Source organism: Myotis nattereri (assembly GCF_964212035.1).
Source record: "Myotis nattereri genome assembly, chromosome: 3".
Classification (NCBI taxonomy): Eukaryota; Metazoa; Chordata; class Mammalia; order Chiroptera; family Vespertilionidae; genus Myotis; species Myotis nattereri.
The window spans coordinates 215,970,150-215,982,436 of NC_138077.1; the positions used below are offsets into that span (position 1 = coordinate 215,970,150).

The 12,287-nt window shown below is 69.6% G+C and overlaps 1 protein-coding gene across 1 annotated transcript; it reads right to left on the reverse strand.

Annotated features, from left to right (window-relative positions):
* Window positions 1-1,388: 1,388 nt before the first annotated feature.
* On the reverse strand, window positions 1,389-11,958 carry MIB2 (MIB E3 ubiquitin protein ligase 2). The gene is given in 26 exon segments (XM_081085541.1): window positions 1,389-1,717; window positions 1,813-1,878; window positions 1,965-2,146; window positions 2,231-2,409; window positions 2,753-2,786; window positions 2,788-2,842; window positions 2,845-2,983; window positions 3,069-3,195; window positions 3,294-3,340; window positions 3,342-3,455; window positions 3,532-3,684; window positions 3,686-3,689; window positions 3,770-3,918; window positions 4,008-4,141; window positions 4,225-4,239; window positions 4,242-4,386; window positions 5,029-5,133; window positions 6,036-6,143; window positions 6,226-6,368; window positions 6,489-6,683; window positions 6,783-6,889; window positions 7,708-7,879; window positions 7,945-8,214; window positions 8,518-8,624; window positions 9,063-9,135; window positions 11,819-11,958. Coding segments are annotated over 23 exon segments (2,859 nt in total). The 5' UTR covers window positions 8,192-8,214; window positions 8,518-8,624; window positions 9,063-9,135; window positions 11,819-11,958; the 3' UTR covers window positions 1,389-1,478.
* Window positions 11,959-12,287: the final 329 nt, after the last annotated feature.

Sequence of the window (12,287 nt, forward strand, 5' to 3'; positions counted from 1 at the left end):
GCTGTTGGCGCCGGGACCCCGGCCTGCAGATCGGTGGCCGGGGCAGGGCCTGCCGGGCGGGGACGCTGGGGCGGGGGGTGTGGGTGGGAGAGACGCAAGAAGATACCCGGCTGTCAGGGAGGGACAGACGCCAGGGGCTCGGCATCCAGCAGGGACGGTCAGTTGGGGCCCCAAACGGGCTGGGGCTGAGTGACTGGAGGTTTTTTCCTCAATGGAATCCCCAACCCCCTGGACACGGAATGAGACCCAGGCGTGGAACCTCCGACCAGGCCAGCCCAGGACACGTCCCGCGGGCGCTGGCCGGGCAGGGTCCCCTCGAGAGGGGCGGGGATACGCGGGAGGGACGTGGCAAGTGAGTCCGGGCAGCTGAGGGGGGAGAGGCGGGATAGCGGCTTGGGGGTGGCGCCAGGAGAGGGGGGATCTGCAGGGGTCGCACTGAGAGCTGGTAGAGGCTCGCGGAGGGACCCCATAAGGGACGTGGGGTGCGGTGCGCAGGGGCAGGGGCTGCAGGGAGCTAGGAATCCCCCGTTGGGCTCTCTCCCAGCAGAGCCAGGCGCAGGGCCCAATTCGGAGTGGTCCTGGGTGGGAGGTGGGAGACACTGAGGCCGGAAGACTCGACGGGGCGGCCTTCAGACTGAGCCCGGGTGAGGCCAGCCAGGCAGGGTGTTGGCAAAGGCGCCCCTCGGCTGGGGGACCCGGGAGGCGGGGCGCGTAGACTGAGCGGGGAGGAGAGGGCTGGGAGCTGGAGGGGGCAGTCGGCTGGCAGCGGGGTGGGAGGACTGGGCCAGACGAGGCCGAGGGTCCGGGCCCTCCCCGTTCTCCATCCAGGCCTCGAGCCGAGTGACAGCGGTGCGCCGGCCAGCGGGGTCAGCGCCAAGAGCCTGGGGAGCAGCCGCCAGGCTCCGGGGGAGCGTCTCGGGTGGTTCTTGGAAAGCGCTGCCGCGGGCCCAGCTGGAGCAGCGTCCCCTCTGCGTGGCTAAGTATCTGCCCGACAAAGCCGCCCGCCCGCCCCGCGCCCGCCCTCTCCTCTTCCTGGACCCTGCGGGCCCCTCCCCCGCCCCGCTTCTCCTGGGCCCGAACTCAGCAAGAAGCGGCCCGGCTGTGGCCCAAGCCCGTCGCCAGGACCCGCCCAGGAGGAAGGGGGAGGGGCGGGGGGTCGCGAGAGGCGGCCTGGACCCGGAAGGTTTCTCGGCCTGTGGCTGGCGTCTGGGCCCAGGAGCCCTGGGACGGGCGGGACACGTGAGGCGGGACGTCTGGCCGAAGCGCAGGCCACAGCTGGGCTCGGGGCGGAGGGGCCCAGCGGCGTGGGGCGGGACCGCGGGTGTTTCTGTCCCGGAAGAACCGAGACCCGCCCGCGCCCCTCTCCCCAAAGACAGGCACCAGGCGGCCAAGTTCGTGAATCTTTTTATAAAACACGGGGGCGGGGGGCTCTCGAGGGCGATGGTGGACGTGGCCCAGAGCAGGAGGGAGGGGCGCGGCTACACGAAGATCTGGATGCGGTCGCGGATGGGCTGGCGGCAGATGGGACAGGCGCTGAGGGCGGCGCCGCAGGACGCGCAGGCGCCGTGGCCGCACTGGAACACGAGGCGGATGTGGCTGTCGATGCAGATGGGACAGGTGATGCGCTCCTCCATCTGCCGGTAGCGGCTCTGCAGCTCCTCCACCAGCTGCCGCGGCGGCCCGGGCGCGAGGGCCGCGCTGGCCACCTCCGTGCCGTCTGCGGCGGGATTAGGCGCGGGCCGTGGGGGTTAGAGCGGGAGGGTGCGGGGGGGGGGGGGCACCCGAGTTTGCTCCTCCCGCCCACCGACCCACCTGGCCGCAGCTTCTTGCTGATGAGCACCTGGCACCTGATGCACTTCTTCATCCTGCGCGCGCATTCTGCGGGGGGAGGGCGCCGTTGGGCGGGGCCGCGCCGCCCCCTCCTCCTCCTCCTCCTCCTCACCCGCCCCGGACCCCGCACTCACCCTCGCACACGGTGCGGTGCTGACACGGGGAGAACAGCACCAGCAGGGCCAGCTCAGAGCACACCAGGCACTCGGCGGCCTCCGGCCCTGCAGGCACGGCCACGTGCGGGTTGGACGCAGAGCTGGGGGTGCTGAGCACCGGCCTGGGGCCTGGGGCCGCGCCCCCGCCCGCCTGCCGCTCCCTGCAGGTGGAGGGCGGGGGCTTGACAGGGCCCAGGCCGCGGGGTGCCGCCCCACCACGCCCACCACGCCCCGCACCGGCTCACCGGAAGCGCTGGGCACAGCCCTGCAGGGCCTTGAGAACGCGGCCCTCCACAGCCAAGTCCAGCGGGGAGCGGCCGCGGTGGTTGGCGTAGCTCACGTCCGCGCCCTCCAGCGCCAGGAAGCAGGCGACCGCGGCGCCCACCGTCAGTTCTGCGCTGGCTGGGAGGCCCGAGGCCTGAAGCTGGGGGCAGACAGAGGCTGGAAAGGCTGGCAGGCCTCAAGGGAGCACCAGCTGCCCCAAGCAGGGGCAGAGGGGAGGCGGCAGGGAAAGCCCCTGAGGGAGGGGTGAATGCTGAGACAACCCCATCCCCTTTCCAGGCTGCTCAGGGGCACAAAATCGCAGGGATGCTGGCCACACAAGGTGACGGGGACAGAAGACACCTGCAAACGGCTGACCTGGGGGCTACCCCCCCCCCCCAGGGCCTGGCTCCCAGGAAGCACCCTCAGAGGGAGTGGGCAGTCACTCAGGTCCTGCAGCCAGATGCACGGCCCACCTTTCCAGCCCCAGCCCCACACCTGCTCACCCTGGACAGCAGCTGCAGAGTCCCCGGGTCCCCCGGGCCCCGTCGGCCGCCAGGGCTGCAGCTGGTGCCGCCGCAGGGCCACGTGCAGGCCGTGTCGCCCTCCTCGTCCTCCGCGTTGACGCTGCAGCCAGCGTCCACCAGCAGCGGCACCAGCCCCACGTGGGCCTGCTGCACGGCCAGGTGCAGCGGGGACTGGAGCTTACGGTTTCGAACATTCACATCACAGCGGCCCTGGGCGGGGCCGGGGGGGCACAGACTCAGCCTGGGGCCGCCGTGGACCCTAACTCCCACCCGGCAGCGGGGGCTCTGTCCTCACCTCTTGGATGAGAATCTGGGCCACCTCCCGGTGGTTGTTGAGGGCGGCCAGGTGCACGGCCGTGAAGCCATCCTCCTTCTTGGCGTCCACCAGGTGCCGCGCCCAGGCCAGGATCCTCCTGACCGCTCTGTGGAGCAGGGAGGTGTCTGGGTGGAGGGGGCTCCCAGAGTGGCCCAGCAGCGTGGTGGGCGCCTGCTCCGGGCTGTGTGCCCACCCCAAACTCACAGCGTGTGGCCCTTGAGGGACGCGTGGTGCAGCAAGGTGAAGCCCTGGGCTGTTGGTGGCGGTGACATCGATGCCCGGCACCTCCGTGAGGACCTCCACGATGCCACTGGCGCCGGCGCCCGCGGAGATGGCATAGTGCAGGGGCGTGTTGGCCTGGGCGTCCTGTCGGTGGGCCAGTGGTCACTTGGCGGCAGGGCCCTTTGACCCCAGGGATAGGACCAGGGGACCCCACACTCACTGGCAGGTTGACGTCACAGCCCAGCTCACACAGGGCCCTCACCACCTCCAGGAAGCCCCTCTGCACGGCCACGTGCAGTGCTGTGTTCCGGGTGTCGTTCAGAGCATTGGGCTGGCACCCCGCAGCCAGGAGCAAGCGGGCCGCCTCGGGCTGGGTTCCTGATGGAGAGGAGGCGGGAGGGTGCTGTGCCCACTGGCAGAACTGCAGGCCCCGCCCCCACCGAGCCGCCAGGCCTCACCCCAGGGCTGCGTAGTGCAGAGCCGTGTTGCCCTGGTCATCGGGCAGGTCCACGCCCGCCCGGGCCTGCAGCAGCAGACGCAGCAGCTCCACCTGGCCCAGGTAGGCAGCCACCTGCAGGGCCGTCCTGCCCTGGTTCTTGCTGTCCACCTGCGGGAGCACTGCTGGTCAGTTCCTGGCCCCTGCTCCCCGCCCTGGGGGGGGCCAAGCCTGGGACGAGGGTGGGTCCAGGAGCCTGCCTGCTCGGGGTGTCTCCGCAGCAGGTCCAGCGCCCGGGCCACGCTGCCCAGGGCCGCCTCCACCACCAGCCGCCCGGGGTGCTCCAGGTCGCTCTTCTGGGCTCGAAGCTTGTCCAGGACGACGCTCAGGGAGCCTGCAGGGGAGGGGCAGGGGGCGAGGTGAGGCAGGGGCCAGGGCAGCACCCCCCACACAGGCGGCCGCTGCTGGGTCCCGCACTTTTGTTCTCCCGGCGCGCTCGGCCACATCCAGGTTGGCGTCCTCTTCAGGCCGATAGGCCAGCAGGCAAGAGGGGCTGAAGGTCCACAGCTGACCGCCGACGGCCACACGCAGGTTCCCGTCTCCGAAAACCTTCACCACCTTCCCGACTTGGCCCAGGGCCTGAGGAGAGGGGGCGTCACAGGCCGGTCTCCCTGGGGGTGAGGGAGGACAGGGAGGAGGGGAGGGGCGGGGAGGGAGGACGGGGAGGGAGGAGGGGCGGGGAGGGAGGACGGGGAAGGGGGGAGGGGAGGGGAGGGAGGAAGGGAGGAGGGGAGGGGCGGGGAGGGAGGACGGGGAGGGGGGAGGGGAGGGGACGGGGAGGGGGGAGGGGAGGGGAGGAGGACGGGAAGGGGGGAGGGAGGGACAGGGAGGACAGGGAGGAGGGGAGGGGCGGGTGAGGGAGGACAGGGAGAAGGGGAGGGGCGGGTGAGGGAGGACGGGAAGGGGGGAGGGGCGGGGAGGGAGGATGGGGAGGGGGGAGGGGCGGGGAGGGAGGACGGGAGGGGGGAGGGGCGGGGAGGGAGGACGGGGAGGGGGGAGGGGCGGCAGGGGAGGGGAGGGGTGGGGAGGGAGGATGGGGAGGGGTGAGGCGGGGAGGGGGGGCGGGGCGGGGGCGGGAGGAGGACGGGAGGGGAGGGAGGACGGGAGGGGAGGGCGGGGAGGACGGACGGGGAGGGGGGAGGGGGGGAGGGGGGGAGGGGGGGGGGGTGGGAGGGGGGAGGGGGGAGGGGGAGGGGGAGGGGAGGGCGGGCGGGGCCTCACAGGCGCCATGTCATCTGTCCACTCGCCATGCCCAGCCTGCAGCCGCTTCACCGTGTCCAGGTCGTCCATGACCCGCACCACGTCGCCCGCCCAGAAGGAGTGGTGCTGGGAGAGAGAGGCCGGTGAGGGGCCCTGACCATGTGGCTGCCCAGGGTCGTGGAGCAGGAGGCACCCCCATCAAGCTCCACAGGATAGGCCAGCCTGAACTTGACCCTAACCCCTGACCAGAAACACAACCAGAGGGTCTGGCTGGACAAGGCCACTGGTGACCGGGCAGCCTTGGGTAGCTCAGTCCCTGTGCCCCGGGGGTGACAGCTGAAGAGGCAGCAGCGGGTCCAGACCAGACAGAAACCAGCTCTCGGCAGGTGGGACACCCAGGACAGGCCTGTCCTGCACAGATGGGGAGCAGGCAGCGTGGCCATGGCCAGAGCAGAAGGCGTGGGGTGTGGCCCCAGCATGACCAGGGGCAGGGCCGGAGCAGGAGACGGACAGGGCCCATTCCCCACCCATAAACGCCCCCTTGTTCCCTCACCTGCATGTGACTCGCTCTAAACTGTCTCATGACCCCACACACCCTCCTTGGAGGCCCCTCAGGTCCTGAGCTGGTGACAGCACATCCCCCTCCTTGGCACCCACTCCTTCCCAGGGCCCCCATCTGTGGACGTCCCCCTCCCAGCTGGGAAGTCCTGCTTCGAGGTGCCCCTTCCCAGCCCGCCGCCATGGGCCAAGCACCACCCTCTGTCCTTGGGCCTTCCCGTACCGTCACCATCCCACACGCTCCCCACACAGCACCCACGGGCACGGGAGAAAGTAAAGCCACCACGTGGCTCCTGCCCGTGGAGTTGTGGTGGCTTCCTCGGGCTCTGCCCAGCTGCCAGCGCTGCGCCTGGCCCTCCTCCGTCCCTTAAAACCTGGCCCCCCCAAGCCCTCTCCTCCTCCTCGGGGATGAGCAGGTCCACGGAGGGGTGTGGAGGGAATGGACAGGGCTCGCCCCGCCCCCCATGCACCTTGGTGAGAGCCCCCGGGTGGAAGGTCCAGCGGGTCTCGTGGCTGAACTGCACGCGCACGTCCCCGCGGTCGGTGATGCGGTGCACGGTGCCGGTCTGTCCCAGGAACTGTGGCGGTCGTGGAGGCTGTGGCTCGGGGTCCAGGGAAGGGGGAGGGGAGGGCACAGGGCTAGCGGGCGGGGCAGCTCACCTCCGCCATCCTGGGGTTCCACCCGCCATGGCCTTCCTGCATCTCCCTCAGGACGTCTGTGTCCAGCAGACACGTGACCTTGTCGCCGGGCTGGAAGGGCTGGCCGTCAGCACTCACCCGGCGCTGCAGCTCTGCGGGCTTGCCTGGAGGCAGGCGCAGGCCCAGCTCAGGCGGCACCCCCACACCCGGGCCCACCCCCAGAGACCCCAGCCCAGCCCACTCCACACAGGTTCAGCCAGGCCGGACGGCCAAGCGGCCCTTACCCAGCCTCGGGAGGTGGTCCTTGTAGTAGAAGCCGCCGGCCGCCTCGCCCACACACTTGAGGTCCACCTTGCCCTTGTGCCCCACACGGTACACGTTGGTGGTGCCATCGGCCCACGTGACGCTGGCCACGCTCCGGCCCGTCTCCACATCCCAGCCACGGATGTCCACCACTCGGCCTGGCTTCCCGTCCCCTCCTGGAAACAGTGCCCCACCAGCTGGCTAAGCCCGTGCCCCGAGGCCCAGCCACCGCCAGTGCCAGCCCAGCCCCCACCTCCCACCTGGACCCCACTCACCGTCCTGTGAGCCCCACTCCCAGTCGGGGCCCCGCACCACCTTGGCCCCCTGGAAGATGCCCCTCAATGGGATCCTTGGGAGGCCCTGGCGGGGACTCAGTGTAACCCTGCAAGAGAGTGTGACCTGGGCCACGCACGGCGGCGGTGATGGCACTGGCCTCTGCCCTGCCCAGCCTCGCTCCCTGCGCCCAGGGCCCAGGACGGCTGGCCCAGCAGTTCTGGACCCTCCACACTCGGCCTGGAGCCTGCTGACCATGTTCCTCCAGGGGCCTCCCCGATGCACCCCAGGCCCCCCAAGAGCCTGGTCCAGGGAGGGCCAGCATGGGCAATGAAGGAAGGCAATGCAGGCTCGGCCACAGGTGCCCAGACAGCTGACCCTGTGCTGTCTCTGGCCACATGTGGGCGTGTGAGTGTCAAGGACACAGGGAACAGGGACGGTTTCTCTGGGTGCCCCCAACCCAGCAGCCTGTTCCCAGCGTAATCTCGCCCCCCCAACCCCATCACAGCAAAGAGGCTCCCAGCCAGACCACAGCTCCTGCCCCGTGTGCCTTGGGGCTGGCCCAGCGTGGGCTGCCCAGTGCCAAGCCCAGGACCTCCACAGAGGATGCTGGCTGCAGGGCCACACAGGCCACAGGCCACCTCAGTGCCGGCCATGGCTACACTGGGGAGCCACGCCTGGCTCTGGGGGTGGCACCAGGACCATGGCACCACCTGCTCAGTGGACATGGTCGCCTTCCCCAGCGGACGGAGGCCAGAGTGACCATGACTCGGCCATTCTTCAGGGACATGGCCCAGAAAGGCCTGCCCTGCCCCTGGGGAAGTGAGCAGAGGCAGCTCCGGCCCTGGGCCGAGGGCTGTCGGTGTCGGAGGCGCTGGCCAGGGTCGCCTGCACCGCGTCAGCCTGGCGGCTGGGGCGCAGACTCACGGGCGGGAGTGGGCCGTCTCGTAGCGCTCGAAGGCGTGCGCCAGGTCGTGCTTGTTGTTGAGGTAGCACTGCGTGCACAGGTCGTAGTCCGCGCAGACACGGCACTTCCAGCGCATGCCCCGCAGCCCGTGCTTCTTGCAGCAGTCACAGATGATGTTGGGGTGCCGCACGCCTGGGGGCGGGGCAGCGTCAGGGGGGGTGGGCGCGCCCCGCCCCCCGCCCGGCCCGCGCACGCACCGATCTGGGCGTTGTCGTAGAGCAGCAGGTCGTGCGCGCCCTGGTAGCCCGCGCGGTAGTTGGTGCGGGTGCCGTGGTCCCACTGCACGACCACGGTGCGGTCGGGGGTCGAGGGGCTGCCATGGCGGCCGAGCTCCACCACCGTGCCTACGCCGCCCTCGCCGCCGTCCTGCTGGCCCCACTTCCAGTCCACACCCCGCACCACGCGCATGCCCACCTGCACGCCCGCCTGGGGGTCCGGGTCCATCGTGGGTGGCGCTGCTCCGGGACCTGCAGGCAGAGGGCACCCTCAGGCCACAGTGGGGCTGCCAGGGAAAGCGGGCAGGCACCCAGCGAGAGGGAGGGGTGCGGGGAGGAGCGTGGTGGACATGCGGGCTGGGGACCGCAGGAGGCCCGTAGCCCACGGAGGAGTGGGGGCAGCCGGGGAAAGCAGCCTAACGGTGGGGGTGGCACGTCCTGGGGGGGGGGGGCCCTTGAAGGGTCCCTCCAGCTGCCCTGAGACTCGCCCTGTGGTGACTCGGGTGGGGGGCACCCCCAGGAAAGGACGTGGACCCCTGGGACCAGGGGATACACCTGGCAGGGGAGGTCCCCTCAGCACGTGGCCACTGGGGGCCCAGTGCTGGGCGTTCACGATCGCGTGGACTTGGCTCCGGGCAGCAGTGGAAGGTCAGACAGCAAAGCTGACGGAGCAAACAGACGGTGTAGTGACTGACGGGTGGCCGGCGCTGCCGCTCAGAACGGCTGCCCCCGGGGACACCAGAGACTGAAAGGGCGGGGCCCAGCCGCCCGGTTTGCAGTCAGCTCGTCCCGCGAAGGGCTCGCACCTGCCCCGTGAAAAGGGCACCCACCTCAGCGAGCAGAGCAGACACCCCAGAGAAAACACTGGACCGGGGGCCCCCCAACAGCCAAACCACACGGGCCGGACGCCAGGCCGCTGCTCGCGGTGTGTGCCCGCCACGGCCCCGTTTACAGAAAGGCCGCCAACAGGACAAGCAAATGCAGGCGCTAGAGGGGGGAGGGGGGCGGGGGGGCGGAGGCAGAGGCAGAAGTGGCCCTGGGGGCCCCAGGGCCAGGGAGGTGCTACCCCCTGACCTGCAAGTAGATACATGCCTGCTCACCTGGAACGCTGGGCTCACCGTGACCTGTGCCCCACTAAACGCTCCTCCAGAGGCTCTTGCACAACATGAAGGCCTGGAAGACAGTTGGAGAGAGAAGCCTCGGGACTTGCAGGAGAGGCCGAGGGGCCCCTGGGAGGTGAGGCGGCCACCACTCCATTCCGGGGAGTGTGCCTGTGGGGTGCGCAGGACCTCACGTGGGGTCAGGGCTCTGCAGGGGGAAGGCGTGGTGGGCACCAGGGCAGAGCTGGGTGCAGCCAAGGTGCAGTCGGGCAACTGCCCAGCACTGGGCACTGAGGCCAGTCCAGGGAGGGAGGCCACATCCCCCGCCCCCCGGCCCTGCTCCCGCGCCTGGCTCTGCGGCACCCCCGGCCTGACACTCGGCCCTCCGGGCCTGGCTCTGCGGCACCCCCGGCCCTGCTCCCGCGCCTGGCTCTGCGGCACCCCCGGCCCGACACTCGGCCCTCCAGGCCTGGCCAGCTCAGGGAACTCCTGCCCGGCTGAGGCCGCTGACGGGCAGTGAGGAGAGGCAGTGGCCAGGCTTCCCTGCCCGACTCCCGCTCCGGCCAGCAGCAGGGGCCCACCCTCTGCCCCACCCACTCTGAGACCTGCATCCAGCACAGGGTGGGCAGGGTCCTGGGTCCGTGCGCAGCCTGAGGGTCCAAGCGCAGAACCTTCGTAGTCTCAGGTACGAGCTGCTCAGCCAATCCCCTTCCTCGCGGGCAGGGTCCCTGTGGGGGCGCCTTCCTCCCCTGCCGGGACCTCCGGGGCTTCCACAAACAGGGGGACGCTTTGAAAACGACGAACCCCTCTGACGGACAACTGATCAGGAGCCGTTCCCGGAAAAGCCACTCCCTGCTGGTCTGCCCGGAGCTCGCCCCTGGGCCACGCCCCCGCTGCCGCCGTCCTGCCCTCCCCGGTCATCTCCATGAAGAGGGCCGCCCAGGCCCCAGGCCGCTGCGGGCTCCAGCCAGGAGCACGGCCCCCAGGCCACTGCAGCCAAAGGGCCCACATCAAGAGTGACCCGTGAGAACCTCCGACTGGGCCTGGTGCCAGCACCGGGCAAGGGGGAGGGTCCTGGGCGGCCACCATGGCAGTCGGGCATGGCCGGCCACCACGTGTGGCCTCAGGGCCTCCACCAGCAGCTGCCGCTCGCTCTGACTCCGGCTGAGCAGCACCAGCTGGGGGTGGCCCTCACACCCTCCCCGCCCGATGCACCTGCTGAGCTGCAGTTGGACAGGGCGGCCTCTTTCCACAGTGACAGACAAGGGTGGACGCCTGGGCCCAGCTGACGCTCCTGCTGGCAGAGGCTTCCCCACTGCAGAGCCCAGAAACTGGCCCCACCCCGAGAGAAAGAACTCAGACAGCCTAACTGGTGTGGCTCAGTGGATAGAGCGTCCGCCTGAGGATTGAAGGATCTCGGATTCGATTCTGATCAGGGCACATGCCCGGGTTGCGGGCTCGATCCCCAGTAGGGGGCGTGCAGGAGGCAGCCGATCAATGATTCTCATCACTGATGTTTCTCTCTCTCTCTTTTCCTCTCTGAAATCAATAACAATTTATTTATTTTTTTTAAAAAAGAACTCAGGCAGGAAAGGACCCCAGTGCCATTAGCCAGTGTTGGGGCCAGACAGGGTGGCATGCCCTGGGGGCTCGGCCCCAGCCTGCGGGTAGCCACACCTGCCTGTCTACTGGCCCCCGGGTCCCCGCCATGTGCTGCAGGACCATCTCCAACAAGCCATGGGGCAGGGGCACCCCAAGCACGGCCCTGTCCTCAAGGGTGGGCACAGAATGGAGAGTGGAGTGGGGGGCCTGGCAGGACCTGTGAAATCAGGGCCAGGCCTCACTCGGCTGGCAAATGGCTGCCTGTGGGCCGCGGGGTAGGGTTTCCAGGGCGCCTGCGGCCAGTACCTGATGTCTTCACACCCGGTATTTTTAGCTCAGCAGACAGTTCTCCAGCCCCGGCCAGGAAACCACCCCCCTCCCAGGGATGACCCTCTCGGGAGCCCACATGTGACACCCCAGGTCGGGGCACTAACCGTGGGCCCCCCCACCCCTCACCTCTTTTGCCCAGACCAACACCCCTTGAGGACAGTGGAGAACAGAGGAGGGTCCTGTTCTGGGGCCCCCGCGGCCTGAGAGCCTTTCTGTCACTGCCCCTCCACACCCCACCCTGGGGTCTTGGGGTCTGCCCTCCGCTTCAGCGTGGCATCACCTGGAGCCTGAGCAGGGCCTCCAGCAACGCCTGCCCGCTGCCCCGTCCTCTACACCTGCCACAGCGATGGAGCGCCCGGCCCCCCGGCCTCAGAAGCACCTCAGCACAGCACCCGAGGCCCCTCGTGAGGCGAGCCGGGTGCGCTCCAGGCCTCTCCACCGCTTTCCTCCACCCACGTCCCTGCCTGGCCTGTATCACCGTCCACCCTGGAGCCCAGCACATGGCCAACTGGACTCCACCTGACACCGGGTCCTGGGGTCCGAGTTCACCCCCCACCTCGGGAGGCCCCACCAGGGTACGCGCGGGGGGTCAGCAGCTGGGAGGGGCCAGGAAGGGGGCCCCATTCCAGTGGGGACTTCACCCAGAGTCACTTCTTTTTCTTCCTTTACCAGAAACACTGTGCTCGGCCAGCTGCCCCGGAGGCCACAGGCCGGGCACCCAAACCCACCCAGAGGCTGTCGCTGCGAATGTCGGCCACGACTCGCAGGCTGCCAGGGCGTCAGGACTCGTGTGAGGGACGTGCTGCAGCAAAACCGGAACTCACCTCAGAACACACACCGGCCTCGCGCCAGCGAACCGGACATTTCGCTTCCAGTTCCTGGGTCTCAAACTTGCTCAGCCACCAAGACGTCCTATTGGGAACCGGGAGCGATCGCCAGCACAGACCACAGCCACCCCAGCCGGCAGCCGGCCAGCCAGCCTGCAGAAAAATGGATGAAAAGGTGGTTTCAGCCCCACCGGCGTGCGCAGGGGCTGAGCGTCCACCTGTGAACCAGGAGGTCAGGGTTCGATTCCCGGTGGGGGCACAGGCCGAGTTGCGGCTGGGTCCCCAGCGGGGGGCGAGGAGGAGGCAGCCGATCGGTGATGCTCTCTCATCATGGATGTCTGTCCCCGTCTCCCTCTCCCTTTGTTTCTGAGATAAATAAACATAATACATATTTTTAAAGGCGGTTTCCCAGTTGCAGCCTTTATCGCAACCAGACAAGTGGCCTGGGTCCGCTCTGTCGGCCGCC